The following is a 23,859-nucleotide window of genomic DNA, read 5'->3' as shown; positions in this document are numbered from 1 at the left end:
TTTGAAACATTAATCCATTTCAAAGATTAAAATGAAATATGCTTTAAGATTTTTATATGTGCTGAGTTCCTGTAGGATTTGGGGGTCTTATAATATCCACTGATTGTGACAGAATGTTACTGTAGATGTAAAAGTTTCAGAAAATTTGTACTAAGCACAGAACAAAATCTAAATACTTACTTAGGTAAATGCCTAATGTAATATTTTCTTTCTCCTAAAAGTGTAGTGCTAACAAAATTCCAGTTAATTCAAAGTGCTTGACAGCTGGGTTCTGTTCTACTGTCTCATTATAACTAATTTTGTCTTTATTAACTGTGTAGAAAATAAATTTATCAGCTCTAAAAATTATTACTTGATAAAACAAATTAAAAATAGTTGCTAATGAGGGCCAGCCCCATGGCCTGGTGGTTAAGTTCAGCACACTATGCTTCAGTGGCCTGGGTTCTGTTCCTGGGCGTGGACCTACACCACTTGTCGGTGGCCATGTGTGGCAGTGGCCCACATACAAAATAGAGGAAGACTGACAACAGATGTTAGCTTAGGGCGAATCTTCCTCAGGGAAGAAAAAAACAGTTGCTAATGAATTAAATATTTTCATGTTATATTTCTAAGAATTTTACTCACAATCGCCACAGGGTCATTGCTGCGGGTTGCAGCCAGGCTGAATTTCTTTACGTGAGTGTTGGTTTCCAGAGCCTTCGCAAATTCCTTCAGGGTTGGAATTGGAATGTTCTAAGAAAGAGAAGACACAGATGGTTGATTAAACATTCTGCAGTGCTCCCACCCCAAGCTAAGGACCCACAGCTTTTAAATACTTTATCTGTTTAGATGGCTAATTGTGTGACATCCCCTCTAAGAGATAGTCAGCACCCATCCTCCAGCAACCACCCATCCCTAGCCAAGAGCACCACTTAGTGTCCATTAAGGGAATCTAACACAATGTGACATTCTGGCCTCCCCTTTCTGTTCACCCTAACCAAGAAATTATGCACAAACCACACTTCCCTCCTTTTCTCTTGCATTCTCTGTATTCTAGGCAGACTGACCTACTTGTTATTCTTTTAATATGCCATGGTCTTTCTCTCCTCCATACCTTTAGATATGCTTCTCCCTTTGCCTGGAAATTCCTTTGTACTTTTCTCTGATTAATTCCCACTCACCTTTTAAGACCCTGCTGAAATACTCCCTCCTTTGTTTATTGGCTCTCCTAGGCAGGATCAACATTTTCCTTACCCACAATTCCATAACTGTTGGGGGCTTACCACATCGTGTTGTAATTATTTGTTTAGTGTTTTTCTCCTAATATAAGTTCTTCAGAATAAAGGCCGAATGCATCTTAGTCTCCTTTCTACAGCACTTAGCACAGTACTGACCACTGGAGAGGGAGACAATATGCGGCACAGCTAGAGGTTGACGTGAGTCCTAGATGTGCCACAGACTAGCTCTGTGACCGTGGACAACTTAACCTCTTTAAATCCCATAAGGATTAAATGAGATAATGAATTTCAAGTATTAAACAAAAGATGTACTGAGTACTCAATAAAAGTCAGTCATTATTATTAAATGCTAGAAATTGGCCCAACAAGAATGAAGAAAACAAGACGTCAGGCAATGTGTTTTTTTCCCTCTCTCTCACACACACACACACGCACACACACACACTTATTTCCTTTCCCTTTGAGAATGACGTGACTTATTGCCAAGTAGAATAAAGCAGAAGTGACGATGTGTGACTTTAGAGAATAGGTCATAAAAGGCATTGTGGCTTTCTGCTTGCTCTCTCTTTTTCTCTTCACTCACTTGCTCTGGGGGCCGGCTGTCATGACACTCAGGCAGCCCTATGGAGAGGCCGATGTGGTAAGAAATTGAGGTTTCCTGCCAACAGCTACGTGATGTGCCATCTTGGAAGTGGATCCTCCCGCCCCAGTCAAGCCTTCAAATGATTGCAGCCCTGGCTGACAGCTTCACTAAAGCCTCATCTGAGACACAGCCACAACTACCAAGCTAAGTCACTCCCTGATTCCTGACACTCAGAAACTGTGAAATAATAAAGGTTTATTGTTTTAAGCCTCTAATTTTTGTAGTAATTTGTTACTCATCAATAGATAACTAATACACTATGTTTAACACAAGTACTGTGATTCTTTTCAAAGAATTTCAGAAATCACTCTTTTTTAAACCCACTTTTTCTTTTTTTAAACTTTTCTTTTTTAATAATTTTATTTATTTATTTTTTCCCCCAAAGCTCCAGTAGATAGTTGTATGTCATAGCTGCACATCCTTCCAGTCGCTGTACGTGGGACGCGGCCTCAGCATGGCCGTAGAAGCGGCACATCGGTGCGTGCCCGGGATCCGAACCCGGGCTGCAAGCAGTGGAGTGTGCGCGCTTAACCGCTAAGCCACGGGGCTGGCCCCCACTTTTTCCTTTGAGTAGGATGTCTTGCCTCAAAATCAGTAACACAAAGGATTGCAAAGAGGTGTGAAAGTAGGTAATCAGTTATCTCCATTAAGTTTTCCGCACTCACGATAAATCAAGTGACTGACAAGGATCATAATGAAATACCTTAATGTTGTTGAGGTTGACTTCTTGCAGGCTGGGATCATTGACTTTCATCTGCTGCAGACTTACTTCCACATTTGTGGGATTGGGTGGTTCCTCAAATATAGGCTTGACCTTTTCACCTTTGACCACATCTAAGACACAAGTTTTAATTTTAAAAAGAAAATGTAAGAGCTCTCCTGTCAAAATCAGAGATGACTTCCTCCAAAATGACCTTTCTTTCATATGCTCTGATTCAAATAATACCCTAATATCACTGACAGTAAGCTTATTCTCAACTAAGCAGTCATGGGAATGGTACAGCTCTGAGTCAGTTTTAAAGGTTGATGGTTCTCAACTGCAGTGAGAAGTCTCAGTGGCTGAGACTGCATTGGAGGAGGCCCTAGAGCAAACTCAAACCCCAAAAAGAACATCCATGGGCCATTATTGCTAATCCATATGGACCTCTTTCAGACTATAATAACCAAACCACAGGATGTGAGATGCAAAAATGAAATGATGAGCCTCTTCATTTTCCAAACCTTAGTACTCCTCTGGTTTCTTGACCATACCCTACCCTCCTCTGATCTCCATTTTGGAGCTTTACTTTTAAGGAAGGTATGGGAAGAAAAAGGAATGGAAAAGAAGAATGGAAGAATTCTCAAAAGTATTTAACAGAAAATGCTTGCAATATATATTACATATAAAAGGTTAATATCCCAACACACTCAGAGCTCCTACAAATCAATAAGACAACCCAGTTAAAAATGAACAAGTAGGGGCCGGCCCGGTGGCGCAAGCGGTTAAGTGCGCGCGCTCCGCTGCGGCGGCCCGGGGTTCGCTGGTTCGGATCCCGGGCGCGCACCGACGCACTGCTTGGTAAGCCATGCTGTGGCGGCGTCCCATATAAAGTGGAGGAAGATAGGCACAGATGTTAGCCCAGGGCCGTCTTCCTCAGCAAAAAAAAGAGGAGAATTGGCGGATGTTAGCTCAGGGCTGATCTCCTCACAAAAAAAAAAAAAAAAAAAAAAAAAAAAATGAACAAGTAATATGATCAGAAGAATTTCTGTCACCCAACTAAAAAATATAAAAAGTAATTAAACTCTAAGATAAAAAATGAGAGCCAGGCCTGAGGGCTTAGTGGTTAAAGTTTGGCACGCTCCGCTTCAGTGGCCTGGGTTCAGTTCCTAGGCGTGGAACCACACCACTCGTCTGTCAGTAGCCATGCTGTGGTGGCGGCTCACAAAGAACTAGAAGGACTTAAAACTAGAATATACAACTGTGTACTGGGGCTTTGAGGAGAAAAAAAAAAGAGAGAGAAAGATTGGCAACAGATGTTAGCTCAGAGTGAATCTTTCCCAGCAAAAAAAAAAAAAAAAAAAATGAGATACCATTTGACTAGCAAAAAAATGTAAAAAGAGATAACATTCAGAGCTGGCAACAATGTGGAGGAAAAGGCATCTTCATATATTGTTGGTGGGAATGTGAACTGGTGCAAACTTTTTGGGAGAGTAATTTGGTATTGTCAATCAAAATTTAAAATGTGGATACCCTATGATCCAGCAATTCTATATCTAGAAGCCTAATCTACAGAAAAAAATAGCATTGATACATAAAGATATATATTTAGGGATGTTCACTGATGTATTACTGGTGACAGCAACACATGGTAAATAAACAAAATGTCCATCAATGTGAAAATGGTTAAATAAGTTATAGCACAATCACATAATAGATGCTATTCATTAAAAGAATGAGGTAAACCTACATGTATTGATAAAAGAACCAAAATATGAAAAAAAGTTAATAAAAAATGAGATAGGTATGAATCTAACAAAATATGTATGAGATCTATATGGGGAAAACTACAAAACTCTATTGAAAGAAATCAAAGAACTAAATGGAGAGATATTCCATGTTCATGAATAGGGAGACTCAATATTGTCAAGATGTCAGTTCTTCCCAACTTGAACTATGGATTCAATGCAATCTCAATAAAAATCCCAGCAAGTTATTTTGTAGATATCAACAAACTGATTCTAAAGTTTATATGGAGAAGCAAAATACCCAGAATAGCCAACACAATACTGAAAGAGAAGAACAAAGTTGGAGGATTGACACTACCTGACTTCAAGACTTACTATAAAGCTACAGTAATCAAGACAGTGTGGTATTGGTGAAAGAATATACAAATATATCAATGGAACAGAATAGAGAGCCCAGAAATAGATCCATATAAATATAGTCAACTGATCTTTGACAAATGAGCAAAGGCAACACAACGAAGAAAAGATCGCCTTCTCAACAAATGGTGCTGGAACAACTGGACATCCAAAACCAAAAAAATGAATCTAGACACAGACCTTACACCTTTATTTAACTCAAAATGAATCACAGACCAAAATGTAAAACTATAAAACTCCTGGAAGATAACAGAGGAGAAAATCTAGGTGACTTTTGGTTTGGTGATGAATTTTTAGATACAACACCAAAGGTGTGATCCATGAAGGAAAGAATTGATAGGCTGGACTTCATTAAAATTAAGTTTCTATTCTGTGAAAGATACTGTCAAGAGAAGGAGGAAATGAGCCATAGATTGGGAGAAAATATTTGTAAAAGACACATCTGATAAAGGACTGTTATCCAAAATATATAAACAACACCTAAAACTCAACAATAAGAAAACAACCTGATTAAAAAATGGGTCAAAGACCTTAACAAACACCTCACCAAAGAAGATATACAGATGGCAAATAAACGTATGAAAAGATGCTCCACATCATATGTCACCAGGGAAATGCAAGTTAAAACAATGAGATACCACTGTACACCTATTAGAATGACCAAAATCTGGAACACTGACAAAACCAAATGCCGGCGAGAATGCGGAGCAACAGGAACTCTCATTCTTCTCTAGTGGGTATGCAAAATGGTACAGACATTTTGGAAGATAGTTTTCTTTCAAAACTAAACATTCTCTTACCATATGATCAGTAGTCACATTCCTTGGTATTGACTCAAAGGAGTTGAAAACTTATGCCTACAGAAAAACCTGCACATGATGTTTATAACAGCTTTATTCATAACTGCCAAAACTTGGAAGCAACCAAGATGTCCTTCAGTAGTTGAATGGATAAATAAACTGTGGTAGATGCAGTTAATGGAATATTATTCAGCGCTAAAAAGAAATGAGCTATCAAGCCATGAAAAGACCTGGAGGAACCTTAAATGCATTTTACTAAGTGAAGGAAGCCAGTCTGAATAGGCTACATAATCTATGATTCCAACTATACGACATTCTGGAAAAGGCAAAACTATGGAGACGGTAAAAAGATCAGTGGTTAGAGGGGAAGGAGAGATGAATAGGTGGAGCACAGAGGAATTTTAGGGCAGTGAAACTACTCTGCGTGATACTATAACGGTGGATACATGTCATTATACATTTGTCCAAACCCATAGAATGTACAACTCCAACAGTTAACCCCAATGTAAACTATGTACTTAGGGTGATAATGACGTGTCAATGTAGGTTCATCAATTGTAACATAGGTACCATTCTGGTGTAGGATGTTGATAATGGGGGAGGCTAACCATGTGGAGGGACAGGAGCTCTATGGGATATCTCTGTGCCTTCCTCTCAATTTTGCTGTGAACCTAAAACTGCTCTAAAAAAACCAAAGCCTTAAAGAAAAGTTAATCATATGTATTGTGTATGTATAAAAGCCCGGATAGTTACATACCAGATTTTTAATAGCAAACATGTTGTCAGAATGTCACCCTTTGATATTGAAGTTAAAAAGGATGAACATTTTTCATCTGTATGCATAAGAAACCAGAAAGAAAATAAAAGGAATATTGCTCATTGTCTGAGTAAATTACCCAGTATAAACGATGGTTTATAAATATGCTGCTGAGACTAGAAAGCATCTCCCAAGTCTCCATCAAAGAGAATAAAATATAATTAATCTTAGAAAATTTGTGATCTTCTGTGAGCTTTCATAGCATCTGGATTACACTATACCAAAATTACCTAATTATTAGTCCATCCCTACCACAGAGAAATAAGTTCCTTTGGGCAGGGGCCATCTTTTGTCTTTGTACCTAAGCCTTGAACATCCTGACACATAGTAGGTATTTAGTAGATGACTGACGAATGAGTGAGAGAGTCTAATGAACTGTACACTTCTCCAGGAAATGTTGACACAGAAGACAGTAATCTGGAACTTTCTGTGCCAGCAAGTCCATGCCAGTGTGTCTTTTGTGTTCTCTGGAGGAAGTGGGTATTCAAATTCTAAAGACACACATCCATTATTGAGACAAAAAGACAATCAAATAGAGAAGGGAACTTACCTAAGACATGATAATTGATTAAAACATCATTGGGAACATGAAACTCTGTTTCCATTCTGTGCTGACTATGCAACCTTTCTATCAGAAATTTGATCTTTTGACTGAACAGACCTACCAAGAGAGTATGTTCTGGGCAAAACCCACTGATTGGTACTAGTAACACCGCCAGACAGAGGTCCCATGATCATTCTATTCTGGGTTTTTTTTTTTTTTTTAATTTTATTTATTTTTTCCCCCAAAGCCCCAGTAGATAGTTGTATGTCATAGCTGCACATCCTTCTAGTTGCTGTATGTGGGACGCGGCCTCAGCATGGCCGGAGAAGCGGTGCGTCGGTGTGTGCCTGGGATCCGAACCCCGGGCCGCCAGCAGCGGAGCGTGTGCACTTAACCGTTAAGCCACGAGGCCGGCCCTCTATTCTGGTTTGATTGCTCAGAGCCCAATGATCCTTGGTGAACTGACAAAAACCCACCTTTGAAGCCTGTGACAGAGTCTGGATTCAGTAGGAGGCCCAGTCAACAGGCCTCTCTCCTATCAGCAACACCTGGAGGCTCCCAAGTTTCACAAAACCACAGATTCCACATCAACTTACTTCTCACAGGTCCTTTGCCACCTTTACTGTTGGCTGTTTCTTCATCAAACTTTGGATTGTTGAGCAAATTGTGTACTCCAAGAACAGCTGAAAGCAAAGAAAATCAGTGAATGAACATTAAGTTTGGGAAGGCATGTTAGGATGTCCACATTGTTAATTTGCCCCTCGAAGAACAATTCTTCATATCATAAAGGTAAGTCTCCAGATCCCCCTTGCCTTTCATAGTGTGTGGTACATGTATAGCACTAAATGAGCTTATAAAAACCTCTCCCTTCCAAGACCACTAGCAATCTTCACCTGTCTTTCTACATCCATACATGTGGAATCATTTAGGCTCTGAGGGACAATGGTCTGGTTTGTTGTTAGGGGTGTCGAGCTGATCCAAACTCCTAGTGACATGTGTAAAGTAGAACAGAACCCTGCGCTGTCTTTTCATGCCATCCTCTCACCTTCCGGCGCTATAGCAGAAAATGTTTCACTGCTATTCAGAGTTTTCATGACCACTCTTTTCAGAAGTGGGTGGCCAGGTCCTTCTTCGTAGTTTGTCTTAGTCTGGAAGCTCTGCTGAAACCTGTCCACCATGTGACCCTGCTGGTATTTGAAATACTGGTGGCATAGCTTTCAGCATCATAGCAACAAGCAGCCACCACAGTATGACAATCAACAGATGGGTGGTATGGTTCCCCGACCGGGAAACTAACCCAAGCCGTGGCGGTGAGAGCGCCGAATCTTAACCACTAGACCACTAGGGCTGGCTAATGGTCTAGTTATAGCCCCAATTACTGAAAATCTGCTTGGACCTCCTAGGTTAAGTAGATTGAAGCCTTCAGTTTTCTCATCTGTAAAAGGTGAGCATAGGACTGAGTCTAAGGCTATTTTAAGATCTAACATTATATAGATTATGGCACGTATTTTTCTGGAGGCATACAGCAGAAAGATCACAGGCCTCTTTCAGTGTAAGAGGTCTCTCCCATCTCTCAGTCCAAAAGGACTATCCTTTCCCCATCTAGAGCATCCCAAGGTGGGAAATAAAAGAAGAGATTGTTGGGCCCGCCCCGTGGCTTAGAGGTTAAGTGTGCGCGCTCTGCTGCTGGCAGCCCGGGTTCGGATCCCGGGCGCGCACTGACGCACCGCTTCTCCGGCCATGCTGAGGCCGCATCCCACATACAGCAACTAGAAGGATGTGCAGCTATGACATACAACTATCTACTGGGGCTTTGTGGAAAAATAAATAAATAAATAAATAAAAATAAAATAAATAAAAAAAATAAAAGAAGAGATGTCAGCAAGAAAAGGTCAGAGAAGCATGCTGAGATTTTGAGTCTCCTGTATTACATGGAACTTGCACCAGGAGGCAGCACAGTATGCAAGAAACAGCACCAGGGGAGAAAGAACACGGGGCAGGCTGAAATTGCACCTGCCCACCCAGCTTTCCCTTTGCTAATGAAATTACACGCGAGAAATTACAGGTGGCCACTCGGAGAAGGATCCCGGAACAGATAACCTGTGAACAGGTGGCAGAGGCGCACCTCTGAGCTCCTCATCAGCTGTCCTGTAATCTACATATTAGAAGGAGGGGGGCAGCCAGCCACATGAGAAAGGGCAATGTTTAGAGCCAGAAAGTCTAGGGGTGAAGAGTGGCACTCAGGAGCAGTCAGTCAGAGTTTGAATCCTGACTCTGTCAGGTACCACCTGTGTGACCTGAGAAGTTACTAAATGCCTCCGAGCCTCAGTTTCTCCATCTGTAAAACAGGCACAATAATTATGCTTTACCTATTACAAAGATTAAATGACTTCCCATGTGTCAGGCACTGTTCTAAGTGCTTTACAAATTCTTGTTAAATAAATAAGAATTTGTCACTGTGTTTCTGGCATTGTCTAGGGAGAAGATGCCCTATTTGATAAACACAGGCCACTGAGACCATCCAACAAACATATCTTGCTTTGGCCCCATACTTACTAAGCAACTTCTAATTATAATTTGGTTCCCATTGCCAAGTTTTAATTTTTGTTTTATGCGTTTCCTGTGAATCTGACTAGTGGGTCAGTGCCTACCACGTGGCCCCAATCTGACTGCTCCTATGTGCGCTGACAAGATCAAATCTCTAGACCAGAGCTGAGAACCAGACTCTGGGTGGTGACCATACTGAGATATGGCCACTCTGGAAGGTGCTGTCTTGGAGGTCAACTGCTGCTCCCTCGATGGACTGTGTGTCTTGCTCCAGATCTGCCCAGTAACATGGGCAGGGCATTGACACTCTTTCTTATCTAAACCTCAAAGCCTGCCAGCCCACCCACTCATGGGGCTGCTCTTACCTTCCAGAAAGAGCCACCGTAGAGAAAATGCTGACACTCACCCCCAGCTGGGCCTCCTCCTGAGTCCTGAGGAGGACTGGATGAAGGAGGGAGGCTGAGTAAAGATGAACAAGACAGTTTTCTATTGGGATTATCCCCCTGGTTTTACTGTATGAATTTCAGGATCTAGTATCCTCCAAATGATTGGTAATTTTCTCTTCCTCCTTTCTTAGGCATTTCCTGGGAATACAAGCTCAGCTTTGCATTCTCCCTTTGGGCAATTCCAGTAGAGACTATGAGGCAACCCTTGGGAGGAGCAGTAACCATAACAGATCCCTCCACAGTAACCACAAGGCTAAGAATACTGGTCACCTCAAAGCACCTTCTTAACTCTGTGATGCAGGTACCTCAACTCCTGCAGTGACTTCTGAGAGGGGTTTGAATATGTGAACTTCATATGGACCACTGATATCATTATCCCGGAAGAAATGAAAATGCAGCTGAGTGGCTGGCATGGTATTAGAATAAGGCATAGCTGGTTCTCCTGGGAGGAAGGAGATTGTTATTACCTATGTCTTTCAATGGAATAAAAATGTGAGAATTCTTGCTAAAGTTATGGACTGTTTTTTAAAGCACCTCTATCCTGTGGTGAGCCAATGACCCTAATACTCCAAATTTCCATCCCATTTGGAAAAAAATGCATCCCATTAGTGCACAAACATGCCGGTATATGCATAGAATCCTTCTTGAAGAATATACAAGAAATGGGAGGAGGCTTGGGTAACTAGGATGAGAGACTTTTCATTACATTTTCTTTTGTACTATTTGGCCTTTTTCTATCTGCATGTATAACCAATTCAAATAATAATAATTATTATATTATTGTTATTGTTAAGAAAACTAGAAAAAAATGAGCAGATTGGGTTGCATATGGATTTACCTTACAGGGTGAATGTAACAGTAGATTACTCCTGCTCCCTGGTTAGGCTAATGGACCTCTTAGTGGGAATCAAAATGGAACAGTGACTGTGGGAAAGAGCAAGAACTTTATGGAAATTTGGTGATGACAAAATGTGATAAAATGCCAAATGTGAAAGCTCCTTAGAAAGCATAAGGGCTGTTAATATATTGTTTAAGTTTTCAACACTCTTTCTTCTTTATTCTCTTTGATTTCTCAAACTCTTGAGTTTTGTAGGATGGGTAGTATTCGGGCATCTTACCCGAGATGTGGTTTTACATTTTAGAGCTGAGATACAGCAAAATGTTTGCTCAGAGAGGTTAAGTCGCTTGCATCAAGTCTTACAGCTACACAATGGCTGAAGCCAACCTGGAATTACAATCATAATCACCAGCTAGGGAGAGGCTCAAAGGCTGCTGCCATGGGTGCCAGTGCGCCTCTAGAGGTCACAGAGCCAGACAGGAAAGTTTCCCAGAGCCGAGGACTAACCTGCAAGATCGTAGAGTTCAGTGTCGGAGGCGCTGGCCAAAGCTTCTTCCAGTTCTGGGTCAAGAGTGACTTTTTCTTCTTTACGGGTTTCTATGGGCTTTTCTTTGGGGATAAAGACTCTCCCTTTAAATCAGAAGACAAACAAAAACCATTGTGCGCTGCTGCCTTATTGTAGTGTAAGCAGACTGACTGGACAATGCAGCTCTGGCCATTAAGAGCTGAATCATTAAGCCATTGCACATCCAACTGGGATTCCTTAATTGCTGGGATGATGCCAATATCAATAATCCACTATCAGACTATTAGAGGGAAGGAAAGTGAGAGGGGAAATCCTGTATTCTGCAACACAGAGATCAGCAGCATTGCCCTTAGACCCGGACAAGATGGGCCTGCCATGGGCCTCCCGACTCCTCCTGCCATGGCCCTCGTCTGCTGTAATCTACCTCCTCCCCCAACCCACTGAAGGGGGAGTCATGGGGCCAAGGGAACATTCCCATCCAGAATACAGGCCACCTGCTGGACCACACTCCAGGCACCTGGGACCCTGGAATTTCCTGCCCAAAGAGCCCTGAGTCTGCTTCCAGGACCTGCATAAGTCCCTTCTCCATGTCCATCCTCCTGAGGGCAGGTCACATTGCTGGGGTGTGGGCACCCAGGCCAAGAGGAAGCTGTCTGTGGGTGATATGGAAGAAGCTTGGATATGTAGACTGGGATGTCAAATACAGGTGTGTGAAGCCCCAGCAGTGTAGGATAGACCCATGTCCCTGCGTGGAACTTTGGAAGTCCAAGAGTAATGGTCTTCTAGGTGTATTTGTAAGAGGATGGAACATAGTTTAACAGTTTGTTAGCTTTCAAATATTTATAAAAAATGATATGTGGGCTTCTATTTGTGTTCGTGCCTTGGCCCCTGCAAATACTGGGAGCAGATTCATCCAAACTGCCCCAGGGGTTCCTGAGGGACAAACTGGTGATCCCCCAGAGTTTTCCCCCTTAAATTGGGATTGTAGATCACTAAGATGCTATATCTAGGGTCACTTGGACTAGTGTAGGGACCTGGGGACAAAGCCACCTCTCTAGAGCACACCAAAGTAAGCCTAATTTCAAAGGAAAAATCAGAGTTGTCAGAGAGATCGTGGGGGTCTGTGAACAGCAAGGAATTCTGTGTGTCCCACATACGCATTCTCTGCCACCATCTCCCACTTCATCCTGTCAGTCAGATTCCATTTATTTTGCCCTCTACTCACTTCTGAATATGTTGATATCTATGCCCTACCTCTGCAGCCCAAACTTCTGGACTGATGGTCACATTGTTGGGAGGATGGCACAAGGCATGGTACCTGCTCCTAACTTCCAGCCAGGCCACCACATGTGCATCCCACACACGCAATGGCTCATAAAAGTAAACCCAGGACACTCCAGAGCCACCGTAGCAATACTCCAGACCTACTCACACTCTTTCCCAATTCCTCCCAGCTTTTGACTCTTGGTTTCTCACTTTTTTGGAGCTGTTCTTACTTCTTAGCATGATCTTTGAAATTGATCTCCTCCATTTTTATCTTTGGAGTTCCCTAAAGACACCTCCGTTGCCTTCTCTTTGTCACCTTGGGTAGAATAGATAGCTGGCTTCAGCTTGAGCCAATGGGGACCCAAGCTCTGTCCAGAACTCCTTGGCTAGCTTGCCCTTCCCCACTCCCATAGGAAAGGAAGAGTCAAACCCAAAGTCAGTAACTCTCTCTCAAGAAAACTCTCCAGGAGACGTCCTAGTTACAGGGGCTGCCTACTTCCTGATGGTTTACCAGATCTTCAAATGGTTGAATAAGTAAACAGGGTCCAGGCAGAGCTGGGCACCCCAAGAGGCACCACTGCTTGTGGTCAGACTTGGGCATCCTGGCCACAAGGTCACCACCATTGACCATCATCCTGCTTCCTGCCTCGACATCACATAAGCTGCTACATTTCCCAGACACAAGGAAAATACACTGGGAAACAAACGGGAGAATGGCTAGAAGATAGAAAATGAAAAAAAAAAAATCAACCAATCTATAACATCTCAGATACTGGGGCTCATCCCAGACTTAATTTTCATAGTATATGTAGCCTGAAGCCTTTTTTTTCTGGCTCAGATGATCTTGGGTCCAGAGTCAAAATGGGCTTCTAAGTTCCTCCTTCCCAGTACTGTTAGGATTACTCTAAACACTAGGTGCACGGGTGGCCCACAGCTATCAGCTTTCAGGACAACTGCTGTTGCACATCCATTCCTGTGGGGCCAACCAGACAGCAAGTTCTAAGTGAATAAAGCTGCAGTGTAGAATAAAAGGTAGCCCAGGAACTGAGTGCCCAGGGCACATGGCATTCAGAACTGAGGTTGTGTGGCCCGTCTCCTGAGGCCCTCACGATAGCCTCCCACTGCTCCTAGATCATCTGCTGGTCCTTCCAGGGGCCCTGTAGACTCCACCCTGATCCCTCTGCTCTATTTGGAAAACTTGCTCTCTACTCATTTTGCTCAATTGTGTTGCTTCTCAACCTTCTCCTAAGCTATACTGTGCAACTTTACACCATTTTTGTATCCCCCATTTATTACTCAGACTGCTTTTGCATTCCTAAATCCCCCATGAACCATCTGCAGACTAATCTAGATCAAGAGCTAATTTACCATTGCCACTCCTCAGACATCTACTCTGAGAACAGAAGACAACAGGTTTCTTCTTATTATTCTCTCACTACCCTAATACTGGATGCTAATTGGGATTTTACGGAAGATTTGACATTATAATTTATTTTTTTCTTTCACAACTAAATTAGTCCAATAGGGACTATGCTGCCATAGAAACAGCTCCATATTTCTATGGTAATCCTTGGTTATTTGCCCAACTTGTCACTGTTTAACTTTACTTTCTTAATAAGATGATATTATTGGTGGTGCATGATCCATCGAATGTACACGATTCAGAGGAGAGGCAGGAGGCTGCATAAGAGAAGGCAGCAGTGCCCTGACTCGCGCCAGTTGAGGAGCGACCTCCTGCTCTCCTAGGCCACATATAGAAGCTCAGAGATGACATTCATCCAAATCCATATTTATTGAGTGCCTCTCCTGTGCCAGGATGCAAGAGAGACATAATCCCATTACACTCTATTCATTTAATTAGCCTATATATTCTGCCATGATTCTTTTTTTAATTAATAAACTTTATTTTTTGGAGCAGTTTTAGGTTTACAGAGAAAAGTAGACAGTTCCCATATACCCTGCGCCCCCCACACTCACAACCTCCCCCTCTAACGACACCCTGCAGCAGAGTGGTACATTTGTTACAGTCGATGAACCTACGTTGACATCATCACCCAAGTCCATAGTTAACATTAGGGTTCACTCTTGGTGGTGTACATTCTGTGGGTCTGGACAAATATGTACTGACATGTATCCACCAACCATGATTCTTTTTAACAGTAAATCCAGTTCATGGGCTGATTTTCCACTTTCAGGTCAGTTTCCTTGCTCGACCCTCCATGACAGCACATTAGGAGTACCTCTGTCCCAAGACATACTCCCTGTGGTCCTTACCTTTCTTTTCTCCAGTGAAGGGCACAAAGTCTTCCCTGTCTTTTTGTTCCAAAGCCTCCTTCTCTAGGTACATGAGGAGGTGTTCACGGTCAAACGGGCCAGTGGCTGCTTTCTGTGTCTGGTCTTTCTGTCGGAATCCAGCTGGCAGCATCGCACTCTGACAAGACAGAGGTGTGGGTGGGAAAGAAGGCGTCTGCCTGACTGATACTTTGTTACCTCCCTCCCTCTGCCTCCTCCCCTCACCTGCTGTATATGGGGGAGGCAGGAAGAAGGATACCTGTGCAGAGATGTGGGTGTGAGCTGAGGGCTGGGGTCTCTGGCATGTCTCTGAGGCCCTACTTGCTCTATCATCCCGTGCTGAGAAAAGGGCTCCCAACGAGCTCAGGCAGAACATAGATGACTAGAGTAGTCTCTGAGTCTTCTGCAGCTGCCTTCTAGAATGTGGTGGCAAAAGGCCAGCCATCCTTGACGGCCTCTTTCCTCGTAGCTCACACTTAGGTTTGACCAGGTCTGCACCTAAGGTGCTCCCAGGCAGGGAGACTCTATGGAGACTAACAAGGAGCCAATATGGCTACACTCTCTTATTTCTATCCCCTCTCCTGGGGAAGCAGCCAAGCAGGTAAGTGAATACTATGGTAGACATTGATACCTGCTTGATTAAGCTTAGAAATCCCTTCAGTTTAGGGCCGGCCCCGTGGCTTAACAGTTAGGTACGCGCGCTCTGCTGCTGGCGGCCCGGGTTCGGATCCCGAGCGCGCACCGACACGCGGCTTCTCTGGCCATGCTGAGGCCACGTCCCACATACAGCAACTAGAAGGATGTGCAGCTATGACATACAACTATCTACTGGGGCTTTGGGGGGAAAAATAAATAAATAAAATCTTTAAAAAAATTAAAAAAAAAAAAAAGAAATCCCTTCAGTTTAAAAAATAAAAACAGGGGCCAGCCCCGTGGCTTAGCGGTTAAGTGCGTGCACTCCGCTGCTGGCGGCCCGGGTTCGGATCCCGGGCGCGCACCGACGCACCGCTTGTCCGGCCATGCTGAGGCTGCGTCCCACATACAGCAACTAGAATGATGTGCAGCTATGACATACAACTATCTACTGGGGCTTTGGGGGAAAAATAAATAAATAAATAATTAATTAAAAAAATAAAAAGATAAAAACAGAATACTTATATTTTTTAAAGTAAACACAATATACAAAGTATCTGGCACATCAGAATATCATACAAGTAATATTTAGTGACATTTTTATTTACAGTAAAGTGATCGTTTTGGAGGCTTCTGATTCTAAGTCTATGATAATACCAACAGAGCTGAAGAAACTGGTTGCTAAACAAAGACTGCAACAGCTACTTAGCTTTCATTAAAATATTAGAAGCGGGGCTGGCCCGGTGGTGCAAGCGGTTAAGTGCGCGCGCTCCGCTGCGGTGGCCCGGGGTTCGCTGGTTCGGATCCCGGGCGCGCACCGACGCACTGCTTGGCAAGCCATGCTGTGGCAGCGTCCCATATAAAGTGGAGGAAGATGGGCACAGATGTTAGCCCAGGGCCGTCTTCCTCAGCAAAAAAAAAAAAAAAAAAGAGGAGGATTGGCGGATGTTAGCACAGGGCTAATTTCCTCACAAAAAAAAAAATAAAAAATATTAGAAGCTCCACTTAAATGTACTTGAGATTATGATTATAGTTATTCTAATCCATACGTTGTTATAGGATCGCCAAAGATTTCAAGTTATTTATGCATTTTAAAGAAATAAGATATAAAAAAGATCTGCGTCTGGGGTTAAAGACTGGGTTTAAATACCATCTCTGACATTTACTAGTATGGGGTCTTAGGTACATTACTTCTCCTAGTTTGTCTCCTTATTTACGAAGTGGGGATAATACAATTCACCTCAAGGGGTTCTGTGCCCAGCAGAGTGTATGACTCAGAAGAAACTCGGTAAGATTTGTTCCCTTTCCCTCTTTCCTTCTTCTTTCCTATGTGAGACCAGTCTCTACTCAACCAATAGGAAATGTTTTTCCCCAGTTACATTAAACTAGTATATGGGAAATACATTTGCCATATCATATTATAGATGTGGCTATTGAGGTTCTCCATGAATTTGTAAAAGTCAGTGACCCAGAACCAATCAGGAGAAGAACACAGAACTTGCATTTGGAGCTAAGGGATTCCTACACTATTGTTTAAGGATCAAGCACACCATTTATCCCATACCATCATTAACCGTGCTGCTCAGTCCCAGGACACTAACCTCGGGATCTAGGTCATCGAGAACATTTTCCAACTGTTTCAGTTCCTCTTCTGAGAGTTTGCCAAGAAGCTCATCTTCATCAATGTTCTTGTATTTCTCCAGCTCTTTCTGAAAAGGGAGCGCCATGGCTTCTTACATGCCTTCCTCATGGGCCGTGAACATCTAAATGGGCCAGCTTCCCGAGACTTCAGAATACTACTAATAAGAAAAAATACTATTATCTCCTTTCTGTAAACAGGACTTATTATCAGGAGACAAGGCTAAGTTATCTGCCCATGGAGTCTCTCTACTGGACGAATAATTCAACAAAAAGGCAGTATTACTTTCATTTGCAGAGCAACCTGACAGCTTACAAAGTGTTTTCATATGTATTATTTCACTTATTTAGATCATCACAACAACCTGGAAAGGAAGCCTGGACAGATGTTAACATTCCATTTTACAGATGAAGATTCTGGTGAAGGTGGCTAAGTGTCTTGCTTGAGGCCCAGAACTGGGACATGCCAGGCCTTCTGATTCCCAGTGTAGCCTTTCCACCAAACTACTCTGCCTCCTCCAGCTTTCCAGAGAAAACAATGAAGAACAAAGCACTGATTGTCAGGCAGTTGTAAGAAGCACACTTGTGTCTTTTCAGGGAGAGAGTGATGTGAAGAATACAAAATGGGGTTCATTCAGGAAAGAGGGTTGGAACATTCATGTGAGAAAGCATTGTCCAGTAACTCCCCTGCAATTAAACTAAGGAAGATCCTAAAATCCTGGCTACGTCATCACTCTCTGCACTTCTTTCCTCTCTTTTCTTCTCTCCTCATCTCCCACTGTCTTTCTAGTCCCATTTCCTCTTTGTTTCTTTAGCCATCCTCCCTAATTCTTTACTGCCCTCATCCATTCTCCTTTCAACCCCCCCGCTTTTTTGGTGAGGAGGATTGGCCTTGTGCTAACATCTGTTGCCAATCTTCCTCTTTTGGCTTGAGGAAGATTGGCCCTGAGCTAACGTCTGTGCCAGCCTTTCCTCCATTTTGTATATGGGACGCTGCCACAGTTTGGCTTGATGAGTGGTGCCGTCGGTCCACATCCAGGATTCAAACCTGCAAACCCCAGGCCACCAAAGCTGAGCGTGAGAACTTAACGACTACACCACCGGACCCACTCCACAACCCCCTTTTTTTATGCCCTCTCGCTTAAACTTCCATTAAAGAGAAAATTTTACTCAATGCCTTCCTCCTTGCAGAGGATTTTATACATCTTCCCTGGAAAAATAACACTGCATTTAGGAAATAGCAATGTACTTAACTGAGTATGTTTCTCCTTAGGAGGTGTTAACATCAATCAGATCTTTCAAGGCAATTAATATTTGCTGTATACCTACTATTTGCCAGGCACAGTTCTAGAAACCAGGAATACAAAGATAAATAAGATATGACCCCTTCCTCAAGGAGATTACAGCTCAGTGAGACACACAAATAGGGATAATGCCACTTGATAAGTCTTATAAGAGAAGTAACGTATAAAGTAGGTTTAAAAACACACGAGGAAATAGTCATTGGATGGGGGGTGGGATGTCAGGGAAGACTATGAAGAAGAGGTTGAGTTTGAGGATTGAAGGAAGAGGCCATGAGGTAGACGTGTGGGAAGGGTCATTCTGGGAAAAGGGCACAGTCTAAACAAAGGCATAAGATAAGAAAGTACATGATATGTTGGTGAATGGTTAGTGTGGCTAGAGGGGAGGATGGGGGTGGAGAGAGGAAAGAACTAAAGACAAGGTAAAGACATTTGTGAAGGGTCTTCCCTATATGGCTTGCCAAGGAACCTGGGCTTTATTATGTTGGAGATGGGGAGCCACCACAAATTTTTAAAGTAGAGGAATGATCTGAGAAGCTCTGTTTTTTAATAAGGTAATTCAAATGGTAAGAATGGGCATGGAAAGAGACCGGTTGCAGTGGGCCACTGAAGGGCTATTAGAATGTTGCTCCCCTCCCCTTGTTAATTCAACTGCTCACCGTGTTCGAGTTTGTGGTTTTCTATTTAGGTGTCTTTTCCACAAACAATGTAACTCTCTTTCCCTTTCATCAGCCTACCTTCTTTTAAGCTTCAGTTGCCATAGTGCAGTAAAAGAAACAAACAAAACCCACCCCACTAAAGTCAGAGAAACCAACTGGATCGTGTACACTTTGTTCTGGTCCCAGCCACTACTAATTTATCATGTGACACTGGACAAGGATCTCAATCTGCCAGGCTTTTAGCCACCAAATGACTTGGTTGAACTAATCTACTTAATGGATTCTAAGATGCACAGTTTCCCACACTTAACATTCTGAAATTGAGATGTGTCTTACAATTGATGGTCCTATAATTACTGTTGGCTCAGCAGCAGTCAAGGTGCGCTTGTCATTGCCTACATATGCATAAAATATCGAAAGCACCAGCTTTAGAACTAGCCGAATGGGTATCAGCGATTTGGAAAAAATCCCAGGAACTTTTAAAGAGAGTGGAACGCTCTTTTAAAACCTAGTGGGGAGGGAGTGAGGGAGGTGGTGACTCAGGTATGTTTAGCAACACTCCCAAAGGAAGGTCCAGACTAGGCCAGTTCCACATAACAGAGTGGGCTGAAGAGCCCAGCATCAATGGCTTTTAGTTCTTTTACAGACTTTTTTTTTAATTACCACTCTTGATGGCAAAGAGGAGATATTGTGTGGGAAAAAACCAGACATCGATGACTATGAGTCAAAAAGTGATTCAAAAACTTGGACTCTGAACGTGAAGAAGTTTTAAGAATATTAATCAATTCATTTCACTTGCATTCCCCCTTTTTATGTATGCACGGGGTGACATATGACTTAAAAAATCAATGTATATTCATAGCAGCTTTATTTGTAATAGCTAAAAACTGTAAACAACCTAAATGATCATTAGTAGGTGAATGGATAAACAAATTGTGGTACATCCACATAATGGAGCCTACTCAGAAAGAAAAAGGGACAGACTATTGATACACACAGGACATGGACGAACCTCAAAATAATTATACTGAACGAAAGAAGCCACATCACAAAGAATGTATACAGGATGATTCCATTTATCTAAAATTTTAGAAAATGTAAACTGATCTATATGACAGAAAGCAAATCAGTAGTTGCTTAGGGATGGGAGAGACGCGGGGGAGGGAGGGATTGCGAAGGGGCAAGAAGAAACTTCTGTGGGTTTTGCATATGTTCACTACCTTGATTGTGGTGACGGTTTCACAGGTGCCTGCATATGTCAACACTTATCAAACTGTACACTTTAAATACGTGCAATTTATTCTATGTCAATTAAAAGATTTTAAAAAATCTAGTGTAAGTCTAAAACATCTCTTTCAATAAAGTAAAAATTATATTTTTAAGAAGGCATGTGTCATATTTTAACTGGCAGCATTTTTTTCTTAGTGATATAGAAAATATTGGTTTGTTTTACAATTGATGGTGTCTTAGAGTTGATAAGATTCTATTTGTATTTCTGTTGCAGGATTCCAAAACTAGACTTCAACTCCTCATCTTCCCCTGAAACAGACTTGCTCTGTTGATTTTCTAGAGCATACCATTAATCTACTAGTCACTCACTTTCAAAACTCAGACCAGCCTTAGATTCTTCGCCTTCTTTCCATGTCCAGTTGGCTAGCACCTCCTGTAGATCTTACCGCACAGCACTTTTCACATCATCCCTTCCTCTCACTCCTGTTTTAGACCTTTGTTCCTTAGGACCTAGACTACTCTAATCGCATCTTGAAAGGTTTCTGTTCTTCCCTCTAAGCTGCCCAGAGCACCACGATCAATCATCTTCCTTAACAATGCTAACAAGCCACTTCCCTGATTAAGGACTTATAATGGCTCCCTCTTGTCTACAGAATGAAATTCAGACAGCTAGCATCCAAAGCTTCCATAATTTGACTTTGATCTGCACTTCCTGTTTTCTCTCTTCATTACTTTCCTAGGGAGCCCTCCATTCCAGTCAAAATGGTTTATTCACTCTCTGTGGTATGTGAACAATGGGCCCCTAAATACGTCCTCTTGTTAAACCCCAGAACCTGGGAATATGTTACTTTACATGGCAAAAGGGACCAGGAGTGATTAAGAATCTTAAAATAGGGAGATCACCCTGGATTATCTGGGTGGGCTCCCTGTAATCACAAGGGCTCTTAAAAGATGGAAGAGGAAGGCAGAAGAATCAGAGAAGGAGATGTGATGATAGAAGGAGAGGGTCAGAATGATGCCATTGCTGGCTTTGAAGATGGAGGAAGGAGCCAAGAGCCGAGAAATGTGGGCAGCCTCTAGAAGCTGGAAAAGGCAAGGAAATCGATTCCCCCCTAGAGCCTTCAGGAAGGAATGCAGCCCTGGTGACACACTGATTTTAGCCCAGTGAAACCTGGTTTGGACTTCTAACGTCCAAAACGCAACATAATAAATTTGAATGGTTTTAAGCCACTGAATTTGTGAAAGCAGCAATAGAAAACTAATACACTTTCTTGCCCTTCCATTTTCCAAGATAATTGTTCTGGCTATCTTGTTTTCCCCTCTACATCCACACCCCCACCCTGGTCTGTGCCCCAGGAAGATGATCAATTTACATTGCATCAAGGGGCTCCCTTGCTCTCTGGCTTCTGTTTGGCCAACAGGAGGCGCCAGGACATTGGAGGACAGGGGGAGAGGGAGGCTGGGTCCAGAGGCCACATCTCCTCTCAGGCAGCCCTCTCTGTACAGCTGCCCTCCCTTTGCTGACTTCAGGCCTGGGGGTGGTGAAGGGTTCTTGTGTGGCTAGAGCCAGATTGCTGCCTTGTTGGATTCCCTAAACCCTCCCTACATCTTTGTAAATAGCCTCTTTATTAAAATCCCCTCAAATTATCCAGACTGAGTATGTCCTCTGTTTCTTGTTGGGACCTTGGCTGATACAGTAACATTACAGTAATATTACTTGGAATGCCCTTCCCTATTCTCATCGCCTATCCATGTGCTCTGCTTCTGAGACCTGTCTCAGATGCCAGCTCTGTGGGACCACAGAATATCAACCTGAGTGAGGCCTTAAAGACCATCCAGTCCAGCAACATAGATGGTTTTTCTCCTTCTTCTCTGATCGATCACTCCTTCTTGGTCTCCTTTGGCAATTCCTCTTCCTCCACCTTAAATACTGGCATGCTGCAAGGTTGTGTCTTAGAAGTTCTTTTTTCACCCTATGTGTTCTCCCTGGAGGAACTCACTGCCTCCAAAGTTTTAATTGTAATCCATATCCTGAAGACCCCCAAATCCATATCTTTATCCTAGAGTTTGTTCCTGAGGGCTAGATCCATATATTTCCAACTGCTGAAGCAACATCTCTACTTGGCTGCCTCAGGCATCGCAAATGTCAGAAGTACTTTCATCATCTTTCCTTCCAAACAGCTTCTCCTCCTCTAGAATTTCCAGTTTCAGGAAGTTGGCCAAGAAACCAGGGAGCCATCCTTGATACCTTTTCTTCCTTGTCTCCTCCCCATCCATCAATCACCAAATCCTGTCCTTACCTAAACGTGTTCAGTATCCACCCACTTCACCCATCTGCACTTCCACATCCAGCTTTACCCCTTTTTGATCTATTTTCCATACAAATGGCCAAAGGGATCTCTTTAAACAACTCTCCTCTAGTTACTCAAAATTCTCCAGTGACTTCCCATTGCCTTGAGGATAAGGTTCAAATTCACAGCCTGGCCTCTGTCATCCTCATCAGCCTCATCCTGCATGGCATTCCCCATCTCCTCCTGGCTCCAGCCTCCTGGACCACTTCCAATTCCTGGATCATGCATTATGCTGTTTCCTCTCCTGCAAGCACTCTTACACCCTCCTCCTCTGGCTGACGGCTATCCTACTCTTCTTCCGGTCTCAACACAAGGTTCAATTCCTCAGGGAGGCCTTGTTGGGACCCCCCCAGACGAAATCTGAGTCACTCCCTGCACCCACAGCACACCCTTGATCAGAGCTCTCCTTGACTTTATTAAAGTTCATTGTTTTATCTCTGTTTTCCTTGCTAATCTCTGTGAGGGTGGAGACTGTATCAGGTTTAGTCACTGTTATAATTCTAGCTCCCAGCACAGGTCGTGACCCAGAGTAGGCATCCAACAAATATTGTGCAACAAATGTCACACGAAGGAAATGAGCTCATAGAGGTGTGGTGAACCCACTCGTCCAGAGCTCATTCCACGATATCCACTGCCTCCATTCTCTGTCATGGAACTTTCTGAGGCCACCTAAGCCCACAGAAGTTGCTCCTCTTCCTAAATTTGCATTGCCCATGTCACCAGTTTGGTGCTTGTCCCTTGCTCTCTCATTATCTCTTCATGTATGTTAAATATATGGCTCTCTCTCCAACTACACCATAAACTCCCAGAGGACAGGGATGATGTTGTAATCCTTTATTCAAACTCAGGTTTGTATATTAATTCAACAAACAAACAAACAAAAAGGTGGGAAAGCCCACCTTTTCCAGACACTGCTGGGAGAATAGCAGTGAACAAAACATGATATCCTGTGCCCCAACTGAGCTTACAGTTTAGCAGGGACAGAGACATGAATTAAATAGTTACAATAACATGTTAATACTACATAACAGTACCTGTTAAAACAAATTGCATATGTTGTGCCAATGTACTAGGGGGTCTCAAAGCCAGAGCAGAAAAAAAAAATGGTGCATCCTCCTGGAGCACAGCTTTGACTTGAAGATTTGGCGGAAGCTAGTCATTATTTTTTAATAACAAATATAGATATACTGTGGAGAAGAAAACAGCATTTACACAGCTTTTAAAGTCAAATCGCCGATTTCTGCCTCCT

General features: G+C 42.8%; 1 protein-coding gene across 3 annotated transcripts in view; it reads right to left on the bottom strand.

Annotated features, from left to right (window-relative positions):
- TMOD2 (tropomodulin 2) overlaps positions 1-23,859 on the bottom strand; it is a 45,401-nt gene that overhangs the window by 15,603 nt on the left and 5,939 nt on the right. For 2 of the 3 annotated variants that reach the window (XM_058541580.1, XM_058541582.1), the window contains exons 2-7: positions 17,033-17,227; positions 14,781-14,937; positions 11,222-11,344; positions 7,480-7,566; positions 2,564-2,694; positions 625-732 (exon numbers count right to left, since the gene is read on the bottom strand). In XM_058541580.1, the coding sequence (XP_058397563.1) occupies positions 625-732; positions 2,564-2,694; positions 7,480-7,566; positions 11,222-11,344; positions 14,781-14,937; positions 17,033-17,158 (732 nt within the window). In that variant the 5' untranslated portion in view covers positions 17,159-17,227. Of the gene's footprint in view, positions 1-624; positions 733-2,563; positions 2,695-7,479; positions 7,567-11,221; positions 11,345-14,780; positions 14,938-17,032; positions 17,231-23,859 lie in introns of all 3 variants that reach the window. The other variant, XM_058541581.1, reaches the window with a different exon arrangement.

Source organism: Diceros bicornis, chromosome 5, assembly GCF_020826845.1.
Source record: "Diceros bicornis minor isolate mBicDic1 chromosome 5, mDicBic1.mat.cur, whole genome shotgun sequence".
Taxonomy (NCBI): Eukaryota; Metazoa; Chordata; class Mammalia; order Perissodactyla; family Rhinocerotidae; genus Diceros; species Diceros bicornis.
Note: the sequence above shows the minus strand (reverse complement) of the source record. Positions and strands in the feature narration are given on the sequence as shown.